This window comes from Ranitomeya imitator, chromosome 1 (genome assembly GCF_032444005.1).
Source record: "Ranitomeya imitator isolate aRanImi1 chromosome 1, aRanImi1.pri, whole genome shotgun sequence".
Lineage (NCBI taxonomy): Eukaryota > Metazoa > Chordata > Amphibia > Anura > Dendrobatidae > Ranitomeya > Ranitomeya imitator.
In genome coordinates this window covers 523,254,712-523,282,397 of record NC_091282.1, presented here as the reverse complement: position 1 = coordinate 523,282,397, position 27,686 = coordinate 523,254,712, and the positions used below count along the sequence as shown (strand labels likewise).

Below are 27,686 nucleotides of genomic sequence, written 5' to 3'. Positions count from 1 at the left end.
GAGGTCACGCAGATCCACCTGCTGTTATCTTTTTCTCATGTACAGCTCTCTGCTGCCCCCTATCGTCCGGACAACTATGCGATCGATTGACGATTAACGGAGGAGGCCGCAAACTGTTTCCACTAGTAGCCCGGTTATTGGGAAACTAACAGTGAGCGTATAGTATATACACCTCCGATTTCACTGTAAGGAATATATATATGTATACCCCGATACAGTCACTGCTGACTCCACAATAACCCAACAACTACTCGATAAAACCACCAATCGTTTTTATACAGGCAGACTGGATGCCTTGGGTTCCAGTAGCATATGGATTAGGGGTGCGGCTTACAGAACAAAAGGAACAGACCTATTAAATTTTATATTTAACCCAGAATGATAAATACAAAAGATTTTACAAAGGGGACAAAACAATAAAGCATATACAATTACATAAAATAACATTGATAAACAGAGAAAACTTAATACGCTGGTCACAGAGATGGCTCAGCTTAGCGGATGGAAGCTATCTGACTGAAAATGTCTGGTTAACGTGCATGAAGCCTACACTGATATGTATCTCCCTTTGCACTGACCTCAGATCCTAGTTCTCCTTGACCTTTTAATAGCCCCTAAGTTACACCCACACACTCCTCTTGATGACCTCAAATGTGTCAGGTTGTGGTATGTTCTCCATCCTTCAGAAATGGTATTATGATATTCCCAACATGTTCACTCCTGACGCTCACAGTAGTTCGATATCACAGTCATAATTACCACAATTGTCAGCGATCTGGCCACTACCGATTTGGGGCTTATAGGCAGGTGTTACAGTTATTAAAAAATATGCATATTCTTCCTAGATTAGTCCTCAAGTTGAAAATAAAGGGCCCATCAATATCGGATCTATACAAACCCCAATATTCATAACTTTCCACCGATGCCCCTGTGTCTGTTTTTAGGTGCAGCATTTCCCCTGAAGGAAACAGTTTCCTTCACCTCAAGATGTCTTTCCTGGGGACAAAGGAGACTTTTGCATCTATGCCTATACAGACATCCTTTTTGATATCGGAACCTCAGAAAAGAGCTTTCCTGTCTAATTACCTGTACTCTGAAAGGAGTCTTGGCTTCAAAAGGGAACTTGAATGGTTAACTTTTCCAATTTTTTTTTTATTTAAATAGATTTTTATTGAAAGTAGACATGAACATTACATTTTATGCATTTTCCAGTATATTACAAAGTTTCTTCATTTTCCAAACCCCCAACAATCCCAACAAACCCCAAACCACTCCCTCCCATGACAGTTCCTTCCCGATTATACTTTTGTTACCAGTATTGATGGCTCTTTGAGCCGCTTGACTCCCTTCAGAGGCCCTCATCCTCCCATTTCCCATACCTACTATCCCAGCTCAAGCCACGGAGACAACATTTTGTCAAACATTTCTGTTTTCCCACGTCTTTTGTAGACCCCCTTTTCCAGACTGAGACCATGTTTAACATATTTCAGGAATTCACCCCTCGTAGGCGGCTCCTCCTTGATCTAGTTCCTTGCTATCACCTTCCTAGCCATATATAATAGCCTAGCTATTGCTATCTTCCAGGTGTTATCCACTCTAATTTCCTCCACATATCCCAGTAGGCACACCCTCGGATCTCTCGGCACTCTGCATTTATACGCCCCTTCCACACGGCTCAGTACCACCAGCCAAAAGGCAACCAGTCTTGGACATGTCCACATCATGTGGTATATTCCTGCATTCTCAGTCCTGCATCTCGGGCATTCAGAGTCAGCACGCAACCCCGCTCTGTGCAACACTTCCGGTGATTTATAGACTCTGTGTAAGATGTACAGCTGCGATAATCTATATGGCTCACTTAGTGACACTCGTGGAACCCACTCCAACACCGACTCCCAGGTTTCATTCTCCATTGGGCCTAAGTCTCTTTCCCATTTAGCTCTCGCTTTTAGAGGGAAATCCAGCAAATATGCATGCAGTAGGTCCTTATAAAGGGTGGAAATGACTCCCCTTGTGGACCCTTCCCCACACACGTATTCCAGGACTATATCCTCTTGAATCTCTATACCATCGCCCTTGTTTTGAGCTTTAAAAGCGTGTTTCATCTGGGCATATTGATACTCCCCAGTCGGTCTCAATCCGAACTCCCCCTGCAGCTGCGAAAAGGGCTTTAACACTCGCTGTTGAATTATCTGAGCAACCAAATGGATTCCTTTGGCCTGCCACTCTGTCAGCACTCCAAGAGCCGCAAACTCAACCAAATTATTATTAAGCCATATCGGTGTAAATCTGTCGCAGTCTGGTCCATAATTTATGTATCAAAAGCATAGTTGGATACAATTTCCCCAATACGCCCAAGGAGCCATCATCCAGACACTGCACCACCGGTCGTCGGTTTGTCACCCCCTCCATCAAGTGTTGTACCGCACTGGAGGACGCCTCCCGCGCCCAGCCCTTCAGATGCTGACTCTGGACTGCAAGAAAATATAACTCAGGGTTGGGCAAAGCCAACCCTCCATCTTCCTTGGGTCGCTGAAGCGTCTCCAGGCCAATACGTGGGTACTGCCTCCCCCATATCAGGCTTCTAAAAAGAGCATTAATCTGCCGGAACTTCCCACGTGGAATCCAAACTGACACGTTATGTAGGACGTAGAGTATTTTGGGCATCAGAACCATTTTAATAAGATTAACCCTACCCACCACCGATAGGTGTAATTTATTCCACGCATCTACTTTTGCCTTAAGGACGCCCACGAGAGGAGTCAAATTCCTATACAAAAACTCTAACTGGCAACGAGATCCATATTCCCAGGTATTTGAAAAGGGATGCCACCTTAAGCCGCCCCTCTCCCAATGGCTCACTTCCACTCTCCTCCACCCCGTCCACCTCAAAGAGGACCGATTTATCCCAATTTATCTTCAGTCCCGACAAGGCTCCAAATTTTTCAATGATCTCGATGGCCCCTTTCAAGGCGTCGTCCGGGGCCGCCAGGAACAGTAAAATGTCGTCTGCATATAACGCAATCTTCTCCTCAACACTCCCATATCTGAACCCAGGGACCTCATCCGACTGTCGGATCTTGGCGGCCAGTGGCTCCACAGCCAGGGCAAACAGAAGGGGCGACAGTGGGCATCCCTGCCTCGTACCTCTGGCCAACTTTATAGGCTGAGAAAGTTCCCCATTTACTCTGATTCTAGCTGTTGGTAATGAATATAACAGTTGAATCCACGACACAAATTGCGGTCCAATACCCATACACTTCAACACCCGCCAGAGATATCCCCACTCCACACTGTCAAACGCCTTATGGGCATCCAAGGATGCAATGACCCTTCGGCCACAGTTGTCAGACTTCAGCTGCAGATTCATATACAGCCTCCGCAGATTAACCGCTGTAGACCTGTCAGGCATAAAGCCGGACTGATCCGGATGTACAAGGTTAGTAATGACACTGGACAGACGGGAGGCTAACACCCTGGCCAAGAGCTTGACATCGATGATTAACAGAGAGATTGGGCGATATGACTCAGGTTTCCCCAGATCCTTGTCCTCCTTCGGAATAACCACTATAATAGCCTCCCTCATAGATGCTGGGAGATACCCTTGGCATCCAGCCTCCTCCAGTACTAACTTTAATCTGGGAATCAACACTTCCCCCAAGCTTTTATAGATTTCGGCTGGTAACCCATCCACTCCAGGTGCCTTCCCATTGGCCATAGACTTCAGCGCCCAACTCAGTTCCTCCTCGGTGATAGGGGCATCGAGGCTCACCCTATCCTCCTCACTCAATTTCGGGAAACCCAGACTCTCCAGGAAAGTCTCCGTATCTCCGACTGACTCATTGACCCTGGAGGAATATAAGTCCGCGTAAAAGTCCGCAAAGACCTTTATAATCTCAGGTGTTTCAGATATCCTGCTCCCCCCATCTGAAACCAACGAATGTACATACGAGGTACTACGCTGAGCAGAAGCTACCACCGATAGCATGTGTCCCACTGTTTCTCCCTCCTGAAAATAAGTCACCCTATGAAACTCCCGCTTCCTTTCAGCTTTTCCCAGCAGAATCTTTTCCATATGAGTTTGCGCTGTTCTCAACCTTTTCTCTGCCTCGGTGGTCCCCAACACTACCATCTCGTCCTCTGCAGCCTTCAGCTCCTCCACCGCCACTCTCTCTGCCTCTCTTGTCTTCCGCTTACACCTACTAATGTCTCTAAATAGTAGCCCTCTCAGGTACGCTTTCATTGCATCCCAAACAGTTAGGGCGTCTGTACTCCCATCATTTAAAGCAAAGAATTCCGTCACCTCCTTCCCTATACCCTCCAAGTCAATACTCTGTAACCAATTAGGATGGATCTTCCATTCTCTCCCACTTGCGGTCCGTGTCCCCAACAACCTGACCTCCACCTCAATTGGACTGTGATCCGAAAGGGCCCTCGGCAGATAACGCACCTCCCCCACCATTGTGTCTAACAGGCGGTTACCCAGCGCCATATCAATTCTGGATAACGTAGCATGAGCCGGCGAGTAGCACGAGTACCCTCTCCCCCCAACATGTCTAACTCTCCATAGATCAATCATGCCTATTTCACGCACATAGGTACCAAATGTTGTAGTGTGCCCCTCCGACCTGTTCTGGGTGTTCTTATTTTTATCCCAAAAGTCATCACAAATATTGTTCAAATCCCCAATAATTAAAAGTGGTAGCGGTCCCCATCGTTCCACCTTCTCCAACACCTCCCTGATCTTCTTACTTGAATATGGAGGTGGAATATACATTGCCGCAACACACACTCTCACTCCATACAATATACATTGTATCACCACATACTGACCCTCAGCATCCACGCATACCTTCACCTCCTCATACTGCACTCCCACCGGCACCAACACTGACACACCCCTTGAGTACGTCGAAAAGGTAGAATGATACCCTTTCTGAATCCAACGTCTATTCAGTACGTCCACCTTCTCCCGTATCAAGTGCGTCTCTAGCAAACATATAATAGAGGCCCGTTGATCCTTCGCATACTGCAAGCTCGCAGCTCTCCTAGACTTATCCGCCAGACCTCTCACATTCCAACTCAATATCTTAAAGCGGTCCCCTATCATGTGACTCATCATCTTCAGTTATGTCGTTACTCCCGGTTCTGAGCTGTCTAACTTCCCTCCCATCCCTTACCCCCCCCCCCCAATACTATACATTCTGCCTCTTATCAAGAGTGGGGCACCATCACCCATTGCGAACACTCTTGTTAACGTAATCTTCTCCTTCCGCCTCCCGCTACCGTTTATAATAGAATTCGGCGCAGTTCTTAAAGAAAGAAAATATTTCAACATGTATTAACTTACAACTGCAAGAAACTATATAAACTTTTAGTGCGCTGCACACCCTTCCTCCCCCGTACTTCTCCGCCGCATCAGCACTCCCAGTGCGTTCCCTGGGTAATGCCCAGCTCCACCCTCAAACCTTCACATCTCAACTACCAATGTACTGTCAGTCAATCTCTTATTCCCCTTATTAAAGAGAGTAAAATACCTCCTGACCAACCCATCCCGCATTTTCAATCTCCTTTCCCTTTAAGCCTTTTAGCATTGAGATCTATCCACTGGGTAGCGTCCTCCGGCGTCTGGAAAAAATGAATCTTATCCAACGCCACCACTCTCAGTCGTGCCGGAAACATCATGGAGTATTGCACTCCCAGTTCCCTCAGCCGTCTTTTGATACCCGTGAACATCATCCGTTGTTTCTGTACCAGGGCGGAATAGTCAGGGTAGATAGCGATTCTTTGACCTCCAATTGTCAGATCCGTCATGTCTCTAGCCTTCCTCAGGATAATGTCTCTGTCTCTGTAGTTTAGGATTTTTGCAAGCATGGTACGGGGACTTGCTCCAGGGACAGGTGGTTTTGGTGGGACCCTGTGGGCTCTTTCTACCGCAAATACTTTTGTCAGTGCTGCATCACCAAAAGTCTCAAGGAGCCAGCTTTCAACATACTCCGTGGGATTCCTCCCCTCAGTTTTTTCAGGGATACCCACTATACGAATGTTATTTCTTCTGGACCTATTTTCCAGATCCTCATTTTTTGCAGCTAGCTCCGATATTGCTTGAGTAAACTTCCTCTCCGCTTTCTGCAGCTGCACTATATGATCTTCTGCCGTGCTCACTCTTTCCTCCACAGCCCCCACACGTTTGTCAATCTTTTGCAGGGCTGCATTTATCTGGGCTGTATCCCCCTTGACCTCCTGCAGCTGCTGGGTCAGGGATTGTTTACATGATGACACCAGTGCAAAAACGTCTCTAAGGGTGGGCTCTGCTCCTGGCTCCTTATCTTCAGATCCCCCTACTACCACCGCCATGTCACCATCCCTGCTCCCCTGTTGTACCTCCTGCTCCTCTGATGGGCATTCCTCCTCTCCTTCTGTGTCTGTGTCTGCTCCGGCATCCTCTGCTTTTCCTGCGCTCCCTGCGGCCTCCACTCTAGCAAACTGCTGGAGCTTTGCCGCCGCCGCCATTCTCTTCTGGCATGCAGCGTTGTCCTTCTCCGCCTTCTCCCTGGCGTCGGCGCCATCTTGGCCGGTCCCAGCCTCGCCGGCTCCTGCATCTCTCTGCCTCCTCCTGGTCATATTTGCTGACCTCGGGGCCGCCGCTGTTCACCGCCGCACTCCCGGGACTCTCCTGCAGCCGTTAAGCGGCTTGAATCGCCGCTCAGCTGCGGCTTATGAGGATAATTACAGCGTTAGTAGCGGGAGCGCTCTGCCACGCGTCCGCTCACATGGACGTTCAGGTCACGCCCCAACTTTTCCTATTTTAATAGGTTTCCTCACCCCCTAGCTATACGCAAGTTACTCTCTTTCCATGTTAAACTGTAGTCTTCTTACCAAAATAGATTTGTAGATTGTAAGCCCTTTCTCTTCCTGCAATTTTGTGTGAGAGGAGAAGGTTAATGTCCCCTTGTTATGGATCTTAATATTTTCTAGAACACTGACTGATGGCTGGAATGTGCAGGATTTAGAAACATTGAACCTATGGTATCAGTTCAGTGCCACGGAGGCATCATTCTAAAAATAAAACCTTTTCCCTCCAGCTTGATTTACACGTTTAGACAATTTCTCCCTTCATAAGGAACTACTACTTTTGAAGGAAACAAAAGCTGAAAAATAAGATTCTTACCAATAGTTTGTTTAAGTTGTTCCAATTCTTCTTGCTGTTTGTGATAGGAGCTTTGCTGTAATTTTGTTTGAAGAAGATCAGCTTGCTCAGACTTCATCTCCCATTGCTGTTTCAACTGTCGATACCTGTAAAAAAAGACAAAGGAATTATGGAAATCACAGGATCATGTTAATCAAGTGTAGATGAAAAAAGGAAACATTTTCAAAACATTTCAATTTATTCAGAATCGAATTCCACGAGCAGAAATACACACACTTAAATGCCTTGGCTATTAATGGATGTCAGAGGAATGTTCTGCTCTGCTTAAGGCACTTGTACACATAAATCATCAAAATCTGCACATTCCACAGATGCTCAATTGGATTGCGATGGAGAATTTGGTGGCCAAGTAAGCACCTTCAACTGTTATGTTTTCAGACAATTCCCTGAACCATTTTAGCAGTGTTGCAGGGTGTATTATCCTGCTAAGTGAAGAGTCAGATGACTGTATCTCTTGGAAGAGGATCGCAATGCAATGCTCGGACTGGCAGTCCGGTCTGCTGACCTGAGAGTGACAGCTGTCATTCGGGTCAGAAGGATCGACTGTCAGTCCGAGCATTGCGTTCTAATCCTCGCTTGGGATACACAGCCATCTGACTCTTCCTTAACAGAGGCCACTGCGTTCTTGTGATTTAAAATCATGTCACATCAGATGAGGCCACCTTCATCCCTAAATGCTCTGGTTCTGATGCTCATTTGTCAACTATTGGTGGTTTCAGATGTAAGACAGGGTTCAGAATAGGCACGCTGATCAGTCTGCAGTTACACAGCCAACAGTGTTTTCTAATAACTTTCTAACAGGGATGTAGGGATTCACACTCTTAAGTAGGCAATAGAAATCAGAGGCTCCAGACTTTTGTTAAAGCAGTGTAAGGTTACTTGAATTCCATAATCTTGCACAGCTGTATTAAATGAAAAAAGGCCTTCTCCCGGCGCGCACACAACAAAAATCACAATCCTTTTCCAATGAAGCAAAAACGGGGTTTCACCAAGACGGCAATTCAGGTCTTGCTTTAGGCTCACATTCACTGGTGACTCATGCACGGCTGAGCTAGTCCCAGTTTGGTAACACAAACCGGCTATTGTTCATAGCAACCACTGATACTTGCAGTTTTGTGCAGTCTCTTGTCAGAGAGATTCTGTCTCGTCTTTCTGCAGCTAAAACACTACCCACTCTACTCAGCTGCCCCAGCGAGTTCATGGCTTGGTTCTAGTAATGGCTAACCAGGTGTCCTAACTGGTACCTCTAGCAGCCTTTCCTTCCCTACGTCAATGAAATATCAATGTCATAGCTACTTGGTCACTTTTCCAAACCCCAACCACATACGGTACATCAGAAATATAGTTAGTCTGTATAATCACATGTGTAGTATACCTATTAGTAGTATACCTAATTTCACTCTTTACAATGTATACAATTAAAGGGAATCTGTCAACGGGATTGTGCTGAGTAACCTACAGACAATGTCGGGTTGGTGCTGTCATACAGATTAAAAGGATACGTCTTGTGGTTGTTGTTTAATCTTTATTTTCAGTTTCGAGTTAATGATATGATCATGCTCCAGGTGGTGGGGGGTGTTGCTCTTATTAGGTATTTATTAGGAAGGCTTCTGACCTGCCCCCTAATTATATATATATATATATATATATATATATATATATATATATATATATATATATATATATATATATATATATATATATATATATATATATATATATATACACATACATATATATACTAGATGGTGGCCCGATTCTAACGCATCGGGTATCGACTATATAATTGTCTAAGGGTCACTTCCGTCTGTCTGTCTTTCACGGATATTCATTGGTCGCGGCCTCTGTCATGGAAATCCAAGTCGCTGATTGGTCGTGGCAAAACGCCCACGACCATTGCCACGACCAATCAGCGACGGGCACAGTCCAGCAGCAACATTCCTCCCCGCAGTCAGTGCTCACACAGGGTTAATGGCAGCGCTAACAGACCGCGTTATGCCGCGGTGTAACGCACTCCATTAACGCTGCTATTTACCCTGTGTGACCAACTTTTTACTATTGATGCTGCCTATGCAGCATCAATAGTAAAAAGATCTAACGTTAAAAGATCTAATGTTAAAAATAATTTAAAAAATAAAAAATCGTTATATACACACCGTCCGTCGGCCCCTCGGATCCAGAACAGGCCTTTCCCACTCCTCGCGACGCTCTGGTGACCACTCCATGCATTGCTATCTCGCGAGATGATGACGTATCGGTCTCGCGAGACCGCTACGTCATCATCTCGCGAGACCGCAATGCACTCTTGAGACCGGAGCGCGCGAGGAGCGTCTGTAAACGCTTCCTGGATCCGGGGGCCAACGGAAGGTGAGTATATAACTATTTGCTACATACTACGCGGGCTGGGCAATGTACTGCGCGGGCTGGGCAATGTACTGCGCGGGCTGTGCAATACACTACATGGCCTGTGTTATATACTGCGTGCGTGGGCTGTTATATACGTGAGCTGTGTTATATGCTATGTGGGTTGTTATACACTCCGTGGGCTGTGCTATATACTACGTGGGCTGTGCTATATACAACGTGGCCGGCCGCAAACAATCAGCGACAGGCGCAGTATGGTCAAATCCTGTGTATTCAATGTATTATTCTAAAATCTTCATAAATAAACTACATACATATTCTAGAATACCCGATGCGTTAGAATCGGGCTACCATCTAGTTGTAGAATATGTATGTAGTTTATTTATGAAGATTTCAGAATAATGCAATGAATACACAGGATTCGGCAGGCTGGGAGCGACCAATTCGCGAAGCATGGTTCAAATCCCGCGCCAATTCGTGGCTGGACTGCGCCAATCGCTAATTGGTCACGGCCGGCCGCAACCAATCAGTGAAGCCAGGGCTAGCTGCAAGTTTTTGAGGGCCCCGGGCGAAAGACTCTCACAGCCCACGTAGCATACAACACAGCCCACGTAGCATACAGCACAGCCACGTAGCATACAGCACAGCCACGTAGCATATAGCACAGCCACGTAGTATATAGCACAGCCACGTAGTATATAGCACAGCCACGTAGTATATAGCACAGCCACGTAGTATATAGCACAGCCACGTAGTATATAGCACAGCCACGTAGTATATAGCACAGCCACGTAGTATATAGCACAGCCACGTAGTATATAGCACAGCCACGAAGTATATAGCACAGCCACGTAGTATATAGCACAGCCACGTAGTATATAGCACAGCCACGTAGTATATAGCACAGCCACGTAGTACATAGCACAGCCACGTAGTATACAGCACAGCCCACGCAGTATACAGCACAGCCCACGCAGTATACAGCACAGCCCACGCAGTATACAGCACAGCCCACGCAGTATACAGCACAGCCCACGCAGTATACAGCACAGCCCACGCAGTATACAGCACAGCCCACGCAGTATACAGCACAGCCCACATAGTATATAGCACAGCCCACGCAGTATGTAACACAGCCCACGCAGTATCTAATACAGCACACGTAGTACAGTACAGACCAAAAGTTTGGACACACCTCATTTAAAGATTTTTCTGTATTTTCATGACTATGAAAATTGTAACATTCACACTTAAGGCAACAAAACTGAATTAACACATGTGGAATTATATACTTAACAAAAAAGTGTGAAACAACTGAAATTATGTCATATTCTAGGTTCTTCAAAGTAGTCACCTTTTGCTTTGATGACTGCTTTGCACACTCTTGGCATTCTCTTGATGAGATTCAAGAGGTAGTCATCGGGAATGGTTTTCAATTCACAGGTGTGCCCTGTCAGGTTTAATAAGTGGGATTTCTTGCCTTATAAATGGGGTTGGGACCATCAGTTGTGTTGTGCAGAAGTCTGGTGGATACACGCCTGATAGTCCTACTGAATAGACTTAGAATTTGTATTATGGCAAGAAAAAAAAGCAGCTAAGTAAAGAAAAACGAGTGGCCATCATTACTTTAAGAAATGAAGGTCAGTCAGTCCGAAAAATTGGACAAACTTTGAAAGTGTCCCCAAGTGCAGTGGCAAAAACCATCGAGCTCTACAAAGAAACAGGATCACATGAGGACCGCCCCAGGAAAGGAAGACCAAGAGTCACCTCTGCTTCTGAGGAGAAGTTTATCTGAGTCACCAGCCTCAGAAATTGCAGGGTAACAGCAGCTCAGGTTAGAAACCAGGTCAATGCCACAGAGTTCTAGCAGCAGACACATCTCTACAACAACTGTTAAGAGGAGACTTTGTGCAGCAGGCCTTCATGGTAATATAGCTGCTAGGAAACCACTGCTAAGGACAGGCAACAAGCAGAAGAGAATTGTTTGGGCTAAAGAACACAAGGAATGGACATTAGACCAGTGGAAATCTGTGCTTTGGTCTGATGAGTCCAAATTTGAGATCTTTGGTTCCAACCACCGTGCCTTTGTGCGACGCAGAAAAGGTGAACGGATGGACTCTACATGCCTGGTTCCCACCGTGAAGCATGGAGGAGGAGGTGTGATGGTGATTTGCTGGTGACACTGTTGGGGATTTATTCAAAATTGAAGGCATACTGAACCAGCATGGCTACCACAGAATCTTGCAGCGGCATGCTATTCCATCCGATTTGCGTTTAGTTGGACCATCATTTATTTTTCAACCGGACAATGACCCCAAACACACCTCCAGGCTGTGTAAGGGCTATTTGACCTAGAAGTAGAGTGATGGGGTGCTGCGCCAGATGACTTGGCCTCCACAGATACCAGGCCTGAACCAAATCGAGATGGTTTAGGGTGAGCTGGAATGAAGGCAAAAGGGCCAACAAGTGCTAAGCATCTCTGGGAACTCCTTCAAGATTGTTAGAAGACCATTCCCGGTGACTACCTTTTGAAGCTCATCAAGACAATGCCAAGAGTGTGCAAAGCAGTCATCAAAGCAAAAGGTGGCTACTTTGAAGAACCTAGAATATAAGAGATATTTTCAGTTGTTTCACACTTTTTCGTTAAGTATATAATTCCACATGTGTTAATTCATAGTTTTGATGCCTTCAGTGTGAATGTACAATTTTCATAGCCATGAAAAAAACAGAAAAATCTTTAAATGAGGTGTGTCCAAACTTTTGGTCTGTACTGTATATAACACAGCCCACGTAGTATATAACAGCCCATGTAGTATATAACACAGCCACGTAGTATATTGCACAGCCACGTAGTATATAGCACAGCCCACATAGTGTAGAGCACAGCAATGTATTTTATAACACAGCCCACGCAGTATATAACACAGCCCACGCAGTATGTAAAACAACTCACGTAGTATGTAACACAGCCAACGTAGTATATAGCAATGTGGGCACCATATCCCTGTTAAAAAAAAGAATTAAAATAAAAAATAGTTATATACTTACCTTCCGGCGGCCCCCGGATTCAGCCCAGGCCTTTAGCGATGCTCCTCGCGACGCTCCGTTCCCAGTAATGCCTTGCGGCAATAACCCGTGATGATGTAGAGGTCTCGCGAGACTGCTACGTCATCATCTCGTGAGACCGCTACATCATCACGGGACGTTGCCGCAATCCATTCTTGGAACCGGAGTGGGAAAGGCTGCCGCAGATGCTGGAGGGTGAGAATATAGGGATTTTTTTGTACTCACAGTAAAATCCTTTTCTCCGAGTCAATCATTGGGGGGGCACAGACCGTAGGGTGTATGCTGCTGCCACTAGGAGGCTGCCACTAAGTGATTCAAAAAACGTTAGCTCCTCCCCTGCAGTATACACCCTTCTGCTGGCTCTCAGCTAACCAGTTCGGTGCAAAAGCAGTAGGAGATCAACATATGAGCATATAGTATGTCACATTATATTATATTATATATATATATATATATATATATATATATATATATATATATATATATATATATATATATATATATATATATATATATATATATGAGAGAGTATAGCATGTCAGATTATAAAACAGGCACAAGCTAATAATAGGGTGGGAGCTGTGTCCCCCAATGATTGGCTCAGTGAAAAGGATTTTACGGTGAGTACACAAAAATCCCTATTTCTTCTACGCCTCATTGGGGGACACAGACCGTGGGACGTCCCAAAGCAGTCCCTGGGTGGGGGCAACATCAGATCAGGCCCTGTGTAACCGCTACTTACAAGTGCGACACCGCGGCCTGCAGAGTCCGCCTGTTCAGACTCACATCTGTGAAAGTCTGGGAATTATAGTGCTTCAAGAATGCATGCGGACTAGACGAACCCACAAGCTTGCAGTCGTGCTGTGCCGACGCCTGGTGCCTAGAATCCAAGAAACATTGTTAGACAGGCTGACATCTAACACGGAAGGATTCCTGGATGGTAACAAATCCACCAAGTTAACATGGCCGATGAAACGGCTAAACCCTTCCTGTAACCGTCAGGAAGCCGTCCTCTTACAGTGAGGTAGCCCAAATAAAGTGTCCAACCTTCGGAAGCATGCCGTCGTCGAGACGTACCTACTCAGAGCACTCACCACGTCCAGTATATGGGGAACCAATTCAGTTATGTGGACTGGTGCCAAAAGAGATGAGGGAAGAACGATGCCCTCATAACTGTGGGAATACAATACCACCTTGGTATCAAGGGATGGGGATGGCCTGAGGGCAACCCTGCCTTGATGGTAATAAGGGAAAAAGGTCTGAAAGAACAGAGTGGCTAGCTCCGAAGACTCGTCAGGATGAGGAGATCGCAGAGAAAAAAGGGGCGCTGTTCCCTGATAGTAAAGTCTGTCCGGATTAAAAGGAGTCTACTGTAAGACTCCCAGGATCATTAAGGTCCCAGAGATCTAACTGTATGCGATAGGGAAGAACCACATGTGAAGACTCCCTGCGGGGAAGTCCATATTTGCAGTTTTGTTGCAATAAGATGGAAAAATACTAGTTCAGCAAACGAAAAAAAACCTGACATGGTCGGTGCGGATCTCCCAGGATCACTGGGGCCCTTCCTGCTTCCGAAAAGATCTCGGAAGTAGTGGAAGAGGGGTGAAGGAAACTGGTACTATGGAAGAACCAGAGCATGCACTGCGATGGCTTTTGGACCTGGAGGCCGAACCATGAACTTAGAGTACATTGGCGTTCAGTCTGGATGCCATCCGACCTACATCTGGAGTGCTCCAGAGAAGACGGATCTGATGGAAGACTTCCGGGTGAAGTTCCCACTTACATGAGGCAGGACGCTGACGGCGTCCGCCGCCCAGAGTTCTACACCTGAGATGTGTAGTGCCAAGATCACCAAATGATAGATCGTGGCCCAACAGAGAATGTGAGGTACCTCGGCCATGACGCCTGACCGTGGGTACCGGCTAGATGATTGACGTATGGCACAGACGTGGGATTGTCCGATTGAATCGGATGGGGTGACCCACCAGAAGGCAGTGGACCTGCTGTAGAACTAGCTGTACCATTCAGATCCCCAGAACAATGATCAGGAGGAGAGGACTGGCATCGGTAGTCACTAATAACCGGGAGAAAGGATCTTCCCTGGATGAGGAAGGAGCCCAGAGACTACCCTCTGAAAGCCTGACTGACCTGCAGAAAACCACTTCCATTGTCATCACCAATTTTCCTAAGAACACTCCTAGCAAATCGAATAGAATGAGGGGATGAGTGAACAAGTGCACGAGCTCCCTGTTGAAGGGCCACGGCCTTGTCAAGGGAGAATCACCAAACTTCTGGAAGATTCCAGGATCATTCTCAAAAAGGATATCTGCTGGGCTGGAAATGAGGAAAAAACTTGTGTAAGTTTAGCTGCCAGCCCAGGAGAGAGAGTGTATCGCAAGAGATATGGATGACTCAGCGCCGGGCTGAAGGAGCGGCTAGAAAGTCGACCAGATAGGGCAGGACGACCATGCCTCTAGGGTGCAAGAGGAACATGAAAGCTACATAACCCTTGCGAACACTCTGGGTGCGGTAGCAAGACCGAAGGACAAGGTCGTGATTTGAAAATGCTGTTCGCGAAAGGGAAAGCGAAGGAATTTTGAAGAGGGAAAAACATAGGAATGTGAAGGTAAGCATCTCGAATGTCGGTGGATGCCAGAAACTCCCCCTTTTTCCGTTGAAGTAATGGGGAACTCCATCCTAAGAAGGGGGACCTTGTCAAGCTTCGTAGAAGTTTGAGGTTCAGGGTCGATCTTACTTTTCGGTCCCCATTTTGGAACCAAGATCCCTTAGATCTAGACCGTCCTGGAAACTGATCCTCTGCTGGTTGGGTCTATAGGAAATCAAAATAGTTAAGGTCTCTGACCAAGAGACCATTGCTCTAGCAACACATGTGGCGGCTAAGGGAAAGTAGAGCGCTGAACTGGAGGCCGCAAGACGGAACGAACTAGATTTGCTATCTGACAGTCGGTTGTATTTTTAATTGATGATCCACTGGGTAGGGATACTAGTAGGTATACTACAGGAGATTCTACCCGGTAATGGGCCAAGTGGCAGAATGCACGGCTGCATGCAGAAGGTCAGGAAAAACCGTCTCTTACTATCGCTGCTCTCTTTTGACTGTGCGGAGTTAAAATGGTGAACCCTCGATCCACCATCTGCTAAATAGTGGAGATGCATCGGGGGGTGTTCGGACGCCAAAAAAAGGAGCCTCTGTACATCCACAGAGTTAAGGTCCCTGGGTGGACAGGGCTGGTTGTCCGGCATTAGGCCTGGCTGTAGAAGAGAATACATGGAGGTGACACTCCATGTGCTCGTCTATTGCTGTTGTGTGGAGATCGGTGTCCTTGAAAAGGATCCGTAGCCCTTAAGAATCAGACCAGGCATGGCATCTCATGTCTTAGGTGGAAATACGTGGAGGGAACACCCAGCGTGTTTGCATATTGGCTGAAAACGGAAACAGCGCTTGCAGAGGTTTCTGTCCAGTGGATCGCTTATCTAGACGCTATCTGTCCGGGTGAATGGCATGAGGGACACTGCGTGATCTAGAGTAGAACCGAAGTTCTCGTCAATCTACAGAGATTGGTTAATGATATAAATAGGCAAATCCATCCTTTTCTGAAGTTCTGGTGAGTCCAGAACCACGGCAATATCCGATCCATATTCAGAGACTTGTTCTCAGCAAATAATTGGTGAGGGATCAGGAAACGAAACTTCCGTTTTCTAGGCGCATGTACGTTTCTAGAATACTTGTGGCCCCTGCTAGCCTGAAGGAAAGAGACCATCTATATTGGTCCTGCGAGCACTCAGAGCCACAGAGGGTTCATGGAGAGATTCAATCTCTTGTCAGAAAATCCATGGGTTGCGGCAGTGACGAAGTCCACTCAGGGAACTAGGTACTCCGGGATAAGCTGGGATTGGCAGCGGAGGGCTCCTGAGCTCATTTAGGGTGATCGGCTTCGGACTGGTCATATGCCCTTAAGACCTGATATTGCCTGCATTTATTTGTCAAAAAAAAAAAAATGGAAATTTGGCGAAAATTGTGAAAATTTCACAATTTTCCAACTTTGAATTTTTATGCAATGAAATCACAGAGATATGTCACACAAAATACTTAGTAAGTAACATTTCCCACATGTCTACTTTACATCAGCACAATTTTGGAAATTTTTTTTTGTTCGGGAGTTATAAGGGTTAAAAGTTGACCAGCAATTTCTCATTTTTACAACACCATTTTTTTTAGGGACCACATCTCATTTGAAGTCATTTTGAGGGGTCTATGATAGAAAATAACCAAGTGTGACACCATTCTAAAAACTGCACCCTTTAAGGTGCTCAAAACCGCATTCAAGAAGTTTATTAACCCTTCAGGTGTTTCACAGGAATTTTTGGAATGTTTAAATAAAAATGAACATTTAACTTTTTTTCACAAAAAATTTACTTCAGCTCTAATTTGTTTTATTTTACCAAGGGTAACAGGAGAAAATGGACCCCAAAAGTTGTTGTACAATTTGTCCTGAGTACGCTGATACCCCACATGTGGGGGTAAACCACTGTTTGGGCGCATGGCAGAGCTCGAAAGGGAAGGAGCGCCATTTGACTTTTCAATGCAAAATTGACTGGAATTGAGATGGGACGCCATGTTGCGTTTAGAGAGCCACTGATGTGCCTAAAAATTGAAACCACCCACAAGTGACCCCATATTGGAAACTAGACCCCCCAAGGAACTTATCTAGATGTGTTGTGAGAACTTTGAACCCCCAAGTGTTTCACTACAGTTTATAACGCAGAGCCATGAAAATAAAAAATATTTTTTTCCCCCACAAAAAGAGGGATTTTTGGTTCTTACCATAAAATCTCTATCTTGGAGCCTTCATTGGGGGACAGAGGTAACCATGGGTGTATGCTGCTGTCGCTAGGAGGCTGACACTATGCAAATAAAGAAGTAGCTCCTCCCCGCAGTATACACCCTCCGACAGGCACCAGGCAACTCAGTTGGTGCAAAAGCAGTAGTAGCAACAGGTAATCTAAAACTAAACCTATGTAGCAACCCACAACAACGGCACGTTGGCCAACACGGTACAACTTCAAGGGAGGGTGCTGTGTCCCCCAATGAAGGCTCCAAGAAAGATTTTACGGTAAGAACCAAAAATCCCTCTTTCTTTTTCGCTTCATTGGGGGACACAGGTAACCATGGGACGTCCAAAGGCAGTCCTTAGGGCGGGATATTCTGCAGAAAAAGAGGAGTTAGGTCGGCCGGTGAGAAACCGCCACCTGCAGTATGTTCTTACCCAGTTTCACGTCTGCAGAAGCCTGAGTATGCACCTTGTAGAATTTTACAAAGGTGTGAATGGATGACCACGTTGCGGCCTTGCAAATCTGCGAGGCCGAAGCTTGGTGACGAACTGCCCAGGAAGCTCCCACAGCCCGTGTAGAGTGAGCCCTCACCCCCAAAGGAGGCCGCTTGTCTTGGACACGGTACGCCTCCAGAACCGCCAAACTGATCCAACGAGCAATTGTGGACTGAGGCGGGGAGCCCTTTTTGACGCCCTTCAGAGATGATGAACAGAGGATCGGCCTGACGAAAGGAAGCAGTTCTGGAAAGATAAACCCAGATAGCCCTGACCACATCCAACTTGTGAAGAGATTTCTCCAAGGGATGAACAAGGGAAGGGCACAAGGAAGGGAGGACGATGTCATCATTGATGTGAAAGGCTGAGACTACCTTCGGTAAGAAGGAAGGAACCGGCCGAAGAACCACCTTGTCCTGGTGCAGGACTAGAAAGGGAGAACGACAGGATAATGCTCCCAGCTCCGACACTCTTCTAATGGAGGTGATGGCGACCAAGAAGGCTACCTTCCAAGATAGAAGTGAGAAGGAAATGTCCTGAATCGGTTCAAAAGGAGCACGCTGGAGGGCGTCTAACACGAGGTTGAGATCCCAAGGCTCGACGGGAGGATAAGGGGGAGCTATATGAGTGACCCCCTGAATAAAGGTACTCACCTGAGGAAGGGAGGCCAGGTCTCTTTGAAAAAGGATGGACAGAGCGGAAATCTGACCCTTCAAGGTGCAAAGGGAAAGTCCCGAATCGAGACCCGCTTAAAGGAAACTGAGAAGGGATAGAAGGGAAAAGGTCATAGGAAATAGACTGCTGTCCTGACACCACCGGAAAAAAAGCCTTCCAACATCTGTGGTAGATACGCGAGGAGGCCGGTTTTCTCGCTCTTATCATAGTCTGGATGACGCTGTGAGAAAAGCCCGCGTCCTTCAGGACTGCGGCCTCAACGGCCATACCATTAAATTCAGAGACCGAGAATTCGGGTGGAAGAGGGGCCCCTGCGAAAGAAGATCCGGACGATCCGGTAGTCTCCACGGAACGTCCGATAGCATGTTCACCAGTTCCGCATACCAGGCCCTGCGAGGCCAATCCGGAGCTACCAAGAGCACGGGGACCCCTTCCGACTTGATCTTTTTTACAACCCTTGGGATCAAGGGGAAAGGTGGGAACAGATGGGGCATCTGGAACTGGGCCCACGAGATCCCGAGAGCGTCGCATCCAACGGCCATCGGATCCCGAGATCTGGAAACGTACTGGTGATAACCTGCCAGTGGGGAGGGAGAAATGACCTCCCGTGCAGAATGGAGGTGGACAGCGTCCACCAAGAGAGACTGTTTCACCCTGGGAGAGAGGCGAAACGAGTGATCCAGGGAAAGAGGGTTCCTGTCCCAGGCAGTCAGAAGGGCCAGCTGGAGAGGACGAGAGTGGAACTGGGCATAGGGGACCGCTTCCATAGAAGCGACCATTTTCCCCAGAACCCTCATGGCGAGGCGAAGGGACAGAGGGTTCGGGCCCTTTAGTGCTCTGACACCCCGACGAAGAAAAAGGAACTTCTCCTTGGGAAGGAAGACCTGAGCCTGAGAGGTGTCGAATTCCATGCCCAGGAACTCCAGATGCTGGGTTGGAATCAAGGAAGATTTCTGGTAGTTGATTATCCAGCCGAGGCGAATAAGCGTGTCCAGAGTAAGCTGGAGGCTCTGGCTGCAATCCCGACGGGATGAGCCCTTGATCAAGAGGTCGTCGAGGAATGGGATTACCAGAATCCCCTTTGAACGCAGAATGGCCATGACAGCTGCCATGACCTTCGTAAAGACCCTGGGAGCAGACGCCAGCCCGAAAGGAAGAGCCGTGAACTGGTAATGATGTTCTCGGATCGCGAACTGGAGGAACCTCTGATGCTGTACGCAAATTGGAACAAGTAGGTACGCATACCGAATGTCCACAGAACCTCTCCCGGTTCCATGGACGCGACCACCGAGCGTAGGGATTCCATTCTGAAGTGCCAAATCCGGAGATGGCGGTTCAACCGATTGAGATCCAAAATTGGACGGAGAGAGCCGTCCTTCTTTGGAACCACGAACAGGTTTGAGTAAAAACCCGAAAACCGCTCGCGATAAGGAACTGGAACTACGACTCTTGGGCAAGGAGCGAATCGACGGCCTAGAGAAGCCCTGGGAGATGGGAGGTCTGTTTGGGAGGACAAGAGAGCAGGAAACGTCTTCCTGGGGGCTAAGAAAATTCTATCTTGTAGCCTGAAGTGACGATCTCCGTGACCCAGTCGTCGTCGACTACCAATAGCCAAACTTCTGAGAACAGAAGAAGCTGGCCTCCCACCCTGGAGGGATTTCCAGGTGGGGGCGACCGTCATTTGTTAGAAAACCTGTGGCCACGAGGTCCAGATGGTTTTGAGGGCTGGCTCTTAGCTCTCCAGTGCGGGGCGGCCTGAAAGAAGGCTTCCTCCGGTCTCCTTGTGAGGAAGAGCGGTCCTGATTGGGGTTTCCTGCGGAGGTAAAGGACAGAAAGGGACGAAAGGACTGGGTGCTTCTCCTGTTGAAGGAACATTTAGGCTTGGACTGGGGTAAGGAGGTACTCTTACCACCCGTAGCGTCCTAGATCATTTGATCCAACTGCGTGCCGAAGAGTCTAGAACCCTGGAAGGGCAGACCAGTGAGGGATTTTTTAGAAGCAGGATCTGCGTTCCACGCTTTTAGCCAAATAACCCGGCGAATGGCCACAATGTTACTGTTGGCCCTAGCCGAGCAGGCCGCCGCATCAAGGGAGGCATTCATGAGATATTTACCCGCAAGAGAAATCTGATTCACTAAATCAGACAGTTCCTCAGCAGGAGCAGAGGCCAAAAGGCAGGGTTTTGGCCCAGGCTGACAGCCTTCGCTACCCATGAAGAGGCGAAACTAGGACAGAAGGAGGCTCCAGAAGAATCAAACGCCGATTTGGCTAATGTCTCGATTTGTCTGTCCGTGGGGTTCTTAAGAGAAGCCGTGTCCGGAATAAACAGAACTGTTTGAGAGGATAGCCTGGACACAGGCGGGTCTAACTTAGGGGACTCGGACCATTTGCTGACAAGGTCGGAGTGAAAGGGGTATAACAAGTCTAGCCGTTTCCTGCCAGGGAAACGCTTACCAGGGTTTTCCCAGTGTGTAGAGGTAGTGTTGTCGAACTCCCTGTGATTAGGAAAAACCCTAGAGGGACGTTTAATACGTTTAAACGCAATGGAGTCGTCCTGAGAGCTTGCCTCATCCTCCTTAAGTTCAAGCGTGTGAATAATAGCCGAGATAAGGCTATTGACCATATCCTGTGTTCCGGAAGTCTGATCTGCATCCGAGTCAGATTCCGACAGAGGTTAAGTCAGACCCGACGTCCGCCTGCAAGGAGGGGGAAGGGCAGATAGGGGTATCCCGGTGTGGTCCGGGGAACTGGAAGCGGATCTAGATAGGGTCCTTTTTCTGTCTCTTCTCAAGTCTGCCTCTGTGAGGGTCTTGGACAGGTGCGAGCGAATCGCCGTGTGAGGCGTTCATGGCACTGGTGGCATTAGAGAGAAGCGGGATACGTTCAAGTGCCTGGACCAGGGACTGAGACACCTTAGTCAGGTCTGACACTGATTGAGACATTGCAACAGCCCACTCCGGGGAGGAGGGGTGCACTCATCCCGAGATCTGGGAGCCTCCTGAGGGGCTGACATGATGGTAGGAACGCAGGACGGGCAGAAAGAAGGCTGACCAGAGGCCCACTTTTTCTTACAGTGAGCGCAGGCGTAGTGGATGACCGTAGTGGAATAGCCTGGAGCGGGGTCGGACATAGTAACATAGTAACATAGTTAGTAAGGCCGAAAAAAGACATTTGTCCATCCAGTTCAGCCTATATTCCATCATAATAAATCCCCAGATCTACGTCCTTCTACAGAACCTAATAATTGTATGATACAATATTGTTCTGCTCCAGGAAGACATCCAGGCCTCTCTTGAACCCCTCGACTGAGTTCGCCATCACCACCTCCTCAGGCAAGCAATTCCAGATTCTCACTGCCCTAACAGTAAAGAATCCTCTTCTATGTTGGTGGAAAAACCTTCTCTCCTCCAGACGCAAAGAATGCCCCCTTGTGCCCGTCACCTTCCTTGGTATAAACAGATCCATAGGTAGAGGTATTACCTTGTACAGGCGCGAAGAAGTACTACAGGGAGGAGTAGAGCCCGAGAGAGCAGTAGCGCCAAGCCTACCGACAAGACAGCGACAGCCGTAGGAGTCTGTGTCCCCCAGGGATCCACGTGTCCCACGCGATGCGAGGAGACGCTGGCAGGAAGAGGAAGTCGGCCTGTGGAGCAAGGGAACCACGCGACGGAGGTGGGCGTGTACAAATGCCGAAGGAGGGAGAAGAAGAACACTCCTGAGAACGCTGGACTCCGGGAAAAGAGTGGCCGCGGGGATGCAGGGCGGGACAATGCCGCAAGGGGGCGTGGTCAGCCGGGCGCCGAAAGGCCGGCTGAAGTAAGAAAAGAAAAATGGTGCGCGTGCGCTCGAAGGTTTGAAATAGAAGGGGGAAAATTAACAATGCCTGCTGTGCGAGCGACCGAAGCGAGTGGAGCGGCGCAAGAATAACAGGTGACATTAAAGATGCCTGCTGTATCCATGGAAAGCAGAGGCCCTCCTAAGAGATCGCTGGGGGGGGGGGGTTAATGGTCATCCTGTGCCCACTAAATGTTGATTGAAGATTCCCTACCTGAGGTTGAGGAACGCATCAGGAGCCCTTGTCCGAGGAGAGGGTCCTGGGAACAAAGTCCTCCTTCCCGCGCCACGAGCTCCAGCGCAGAAGACGGCATCAACCCCTAAGCAGTAGGAGAGGTTCACTGGAAGTGACCGCCATCTTCCTCTCAGCCCACTCCGAGGAGAGGGATGAGGAGGGGAAACGGGCGAGGAGTGGCCACCGAGAAAAGGTCACCCTGAACACCGAAAGGGGTGACAGAGGACGAAGTCCTGCCCAGCGGGTCCGAGAGGGTGCGATGTGGGTGAAACCACACTGCTCCATCGGTCGCTCAAAGTGGGGAAAACAGGGTGAGAAAACTGCACCCTGTTACCCTGAAGAAAGTATCTGAAAAAGAAAGGGGGAAATGATTAATAACACACAACAAATCCCTGTAAAAGAAATACGGATCTGGGGTTAGATGCAGGTCCGCCTCCTACAGACACTAAGCAAAAATTGAGTTGCTTGGTGCCTGTCGGAGGGTGTATACTGCCGGGGAGGAGCTACTTCTTTATTTGCATAGCGTCAGCCTCCTAGCGACAGCAGCATACACCCATGGTTACCTGTGTCCCCCAATGAAGCGAGAAAGATTATTTTTTAGCCCCCAGTTTTGTATTTTCCCAAGGGTAACAGGAGAAATTGGACCCAAAAGTTGTTGTCCAATTTGTCCTGAGTACGCCGATACCCCATATGTGAGGGGGAACCACCGTTTGGGCGCATGGGAGAGCTCGGAAGGGAAGGAGCGCCATTTGGAATGCAGACTTAGATGGATTGGTCTGCAGGCATCACATTGCATTTGCAGAGCCCCTAATGTACCTAAACAGTAGAAACCCCCCACAAGTGACCCCGTATTGGAAACTAGACTCCCCAAGGAACTTATATAGATGTGTTGTGACAATTTTGAACCCCCAAGTGTTTCACTACAGATTATAATGCAGAGCCGTGAAAATAAAAAAATCATTTCTTTTTCCACAAACATTATTATTTAGCCCCCAGTTTTATATTTTTCCAAGGGTAACAGTTGAAATTGGACCCCAAAAGTTGTTGTCCAAATTGTCCTGAGTACGCTGATATATATCATATGTGGGGGGAACCACCGTTTGAGCGCATGGCAGAGCTCGGAAGGGAAGGAGCGCCATTTGGAATGCAGACTTAGATGGATTGGTCTGCAGGCGTCACATTGCGTTTGCAGAGCCCCTAATGTAGAAACCCCCCACAAGTGACCCCATATTGGAAACTAGACCCCCCCAAGGAACTTATCTAGATGTGTTGTGAGAACTTTGAACCCCCAAGTGTTTCACTTCAGTTTATAACGCAGAGCCATTAAAATAAAAAATCTTTTTTATTTTCCACAAAAATTATTTTTTATCCCCCAGTTTTGTATTTTCCCAAGGGTAACAGGAGAAATTGGACCCCAAAAGTTGTTATTCAATGTGTCCTGAGTAAGCTGATACCCCATATGTTGAGGTAAACCCCTGTTTGGGCGCAGGGGAGAGGTCGGAAGGGAAGGAGCACTGTTTTACTTTTTCAACGCAGAATTGGCTGGAATTGAGATCAGACGCCATGTCGTGTTTGGAGAGCCCCTGATGTGCCTAAACAGTGGAAACCCCCCAATTATAACTGAAACCCTAAACCAAACACACCCCTAATCCTAATCCCAACGGTAACCCTAACCACACCCCTAACCCTGACACACCCCTAACCCTGACACACCCCTAACCCTAATCCTATTCCCAACCGTAAATGTAATCCAAACCCTAACCCTAACTTTAGCCCCAACCCTAACTGTAGCCTTCACCCTAGCCCTAACCCTAATAGGAAAATGGTAATAAATACATTTTTTTTAATTTTTTCCTAAGGGGGTGATGGAGGGGGGTTTGATTTACTATTTATAGCGGGTTTTTTAGCGGATTTTTATGATTGGCAGCCGTCACACACTAAAAGACGCTTTTTATTGCAAAAAATATTTTTTGCGTTACCACATTTTGAGAGCTATAATTTTTCCATATTTTGGTCCACAGAGTCATGTGAGGTCTTGTTTCTTGCGTGACGAGTTGACGTTTTTATTGGTAACATTTTCAGGCACGTGACATTTTTTGATCGCTTTTTATTCCAATTTTTGCGAGGCAGAATGACCAAAAACCAGCTATTCATGAATTTCTTTGGGGGGGTAGGGTGGGCCTTTATACCGTTCCGCGTTTGGTAAAAAGGATAAAGCAGTTTTATTCTCCGGGTAAGTACGATTATAGCGATACCTCATTTATATCATTTTTTAATGTTTTGGTGCTTTTATACGATAAAAACTATTTTATAGAAAAAATAATTATTTTTGCATCGCTTTATTCTGAGGACTATAACTTTTTTATTTTTTCGCTGATGCTGCATGGCGGCTCGTTTTTTGCGGGACAAGATGACGTTTTCAGCGGTACCATGGTTATTTATATTCGTCTTTTTGATTGCGTGTTATTCCACTTTTGTTTGGCGGTATGATAATAAAGCATTGTTTTTTGCCTCTTTTTTTTTACGGTGTTCACTGAAGGGGTTAACTAGTGGGACAGTTTTATAGGTTGGGTCGTTACGGACGCGGCGATAATAAATGTTTACTTTTATTGTTTTTTTATTTAGATGAAGAAATGTATTTATGGGAACAATACCTATATATATATATATTTTTTTTTTTTGGGGGGGGGGGGGGGGGGGGGTGTTTAAAATTTTTTTTACACATGTGAATATTTTTTTTTTTTACACTATCATTGCTCCGGGGGGGCATCATGTTATAGTGTAAGATCGCTGATCTGACGTGCACTCATAGAGGCTTCCTGACACCTGCTCTGAGCAGGCGCTGTGAAGCCACCTCCCTGTAGTACCCGGATGCAGCGTTGCTCCGGGAGTCTCAGGGAAGCCCGCAGGGAGCCCCCTCCCTGCGCGATGCTTCCCCTATACCGCTGGAACACTGCGATCATGTTTTATCGCAGTGTGTCGGGGGTTAATGTGCCGGGGGCGGTCCGTGACCGCTCCTGGCACATAGTGCCGGATGTCTGCGATAGTCAGATCGCTATGACGTACTATCCTGTCGGTGGTCATACGGGCCCACCCCACCTCAACGGGATAGTATGTCACATGTCAGAAAGGGGTTAAGACCACGGAATACTGGTCATGTGCCTTTCAGACCGGGTGATACTGGTCATGCACCTTTTAGACCAGGTAATACTGGTCATGCACCTTTAAGACCAGGGAATACTAGTCATGTGGCAGGAAATACTGGTCATGTTAAGCACAGGGGGAAGATGCAGGGGAAGAGATGCAGACTCGTTGTGCCCCTTTAATACAAAACCATAGCCTCTGTGTGTGTGTGTGCCGGCAGGGTGGACCAAGATGGCCACCGGGAGTTGCAGAGGAGGTGAAGTCTCGCAGAAAGTGAGAGGCGGCAATTCGGGGGCGGAGCCACAGACGTGATGTGGGTGAAGCCTTGTGACTTCCATGAATAGGCCCAAGCCGGGGCCTAAATTTCTGCAGCCGGCGTGAGCAATACCAGCGTTGCTGAGGGAAGCAATCGCTCCAGTGCCAGGGAAGAAGCGCCAGAAAAGGAGGGCGGAGCCGCCTTAGCGCGCCATAGTGTGGGCGCGGCTTCCAGGTTGCAGCCTACACATCCTCCGAAGCCGGGGGCTAAATTTTTGCAGCCGGCCAGAGCGTTACCTCAGGGAGGTGGGCCACAGGGAAGCTGAGGCTGCCTGTCAGCATGCGAATATCCCACTGCAGAGGCCACCGCTGACTGGATCCACTCACCATCGTTGCACGTCCCGGCATGGAGCTGCCGCGATGACTGGGTTTCAGCGCCGAGGAAAGCGTGCACACTCTACTGTTCTGCTGCAGGTCAGGTATTGCAGCGTGGACGGTGCAGGGATAAACCTCAATCCACCATTCCTTTGTTAGGGAGGTGGAGAGGAACTGTCCGCCTCCTTGTGCCATCCGCTTTAACAGTGGTGGGACAGTGGGTGCTGCTCGGACGCCAAAGAGAAGGAGCCTCTGTACATCCACGGAGTTCAGCCCCTGGGTGGACAGGGCCAGTTGTCCGGCATTAGGCCTGGCTCCAGGAGAGGATACATGGAGGCGACACTCCATGTGGTCGCCTGCTGCTGGGTGTGGGGAGATCGGGACCGTGAAGGAACCGTCGCCCCTGAAGTGAGCTCAGGCATGGCTTCCCACATCGCAGGAGAGGGTACGGGGAGGTATACTATGCGTGCTCGCCTGTTAATGATTCGGGGGAGATCGGAACCTTGAAAGGATCTGTTGCCCCCTTCACTCCGTTAATTAAAAAATAAAAATTTACAGAAAAGTAAAAAATAAAATTAAAACGTTGGAGTCTGAACCAGACCCATGTGCCTCATACAGACACTAGGCAAGGACTGGTTAGCTGAGAGCCAGCAGGAGGGTGTATACTGCAGGGGAGGAGAGAACTTTCTTTGTATCACTTAGTGCCAGCCTCCTAGTGGCAGCAGCAAACACCCACGGTCTGTGTCCCCCAATGAGGCGTAGGAGAAATAATGATTTTTTTTTTATTATTATTTTTAACATGATATGTTTTTACTATTGATGCTGCATAAAGTTGGTCACACAGGGTTAATGGCAGCGTTAACGGACTGCTAAAACACTATGTGGGCACTGACTGGAGGGAAGTATGGAGGGGGCACCGTCTGGAGGGGAGTAGGGAGGGGCCAATTCGCAGTCAAACTGTTTGTCGCTGACTGGTCGCGCCCAGCCGGCCGCGACTAATCAGCGACGCGGGATTTCAGACAGACAAACGTGGACCTTAGACGATTATATATATATATATATACACACATACATATATATATATATATATATATATATATATATATATATATATCTATATCTATAATTGCCTAAGGGTTTTTCCGTCTGTCTGTCTGTCTGTCCTGGAAATCCCACGTCT

At 47.6% G+C, this 27,686-nt stretch overlaps 1 protein-coding gene across 2 annotated transcripts in view; it reads right to left on the bottom strand.

The window, feature by feature from the left end:
* SMC2 (structural maintenance of chromosomes 2) overlaps positions 1-27,686 on the bottom strand; it is a 157,243-nt gene that overhangs the window by 23,716 nt on the left and 105,841 nt on the right. For both annotated transcript variants that reach the window (XM_069766939.1, XM_069766949.1), the window contains one exon: positions 7,172-7,296. In XM_069766939.1, the coding sequence (XP_069623040.1) occupies positions 7,172-7,296 (125 nt within the window). The remainder of the gene's footprint in view (positions 1-7,171; positions 7,297-27,686) is intronic.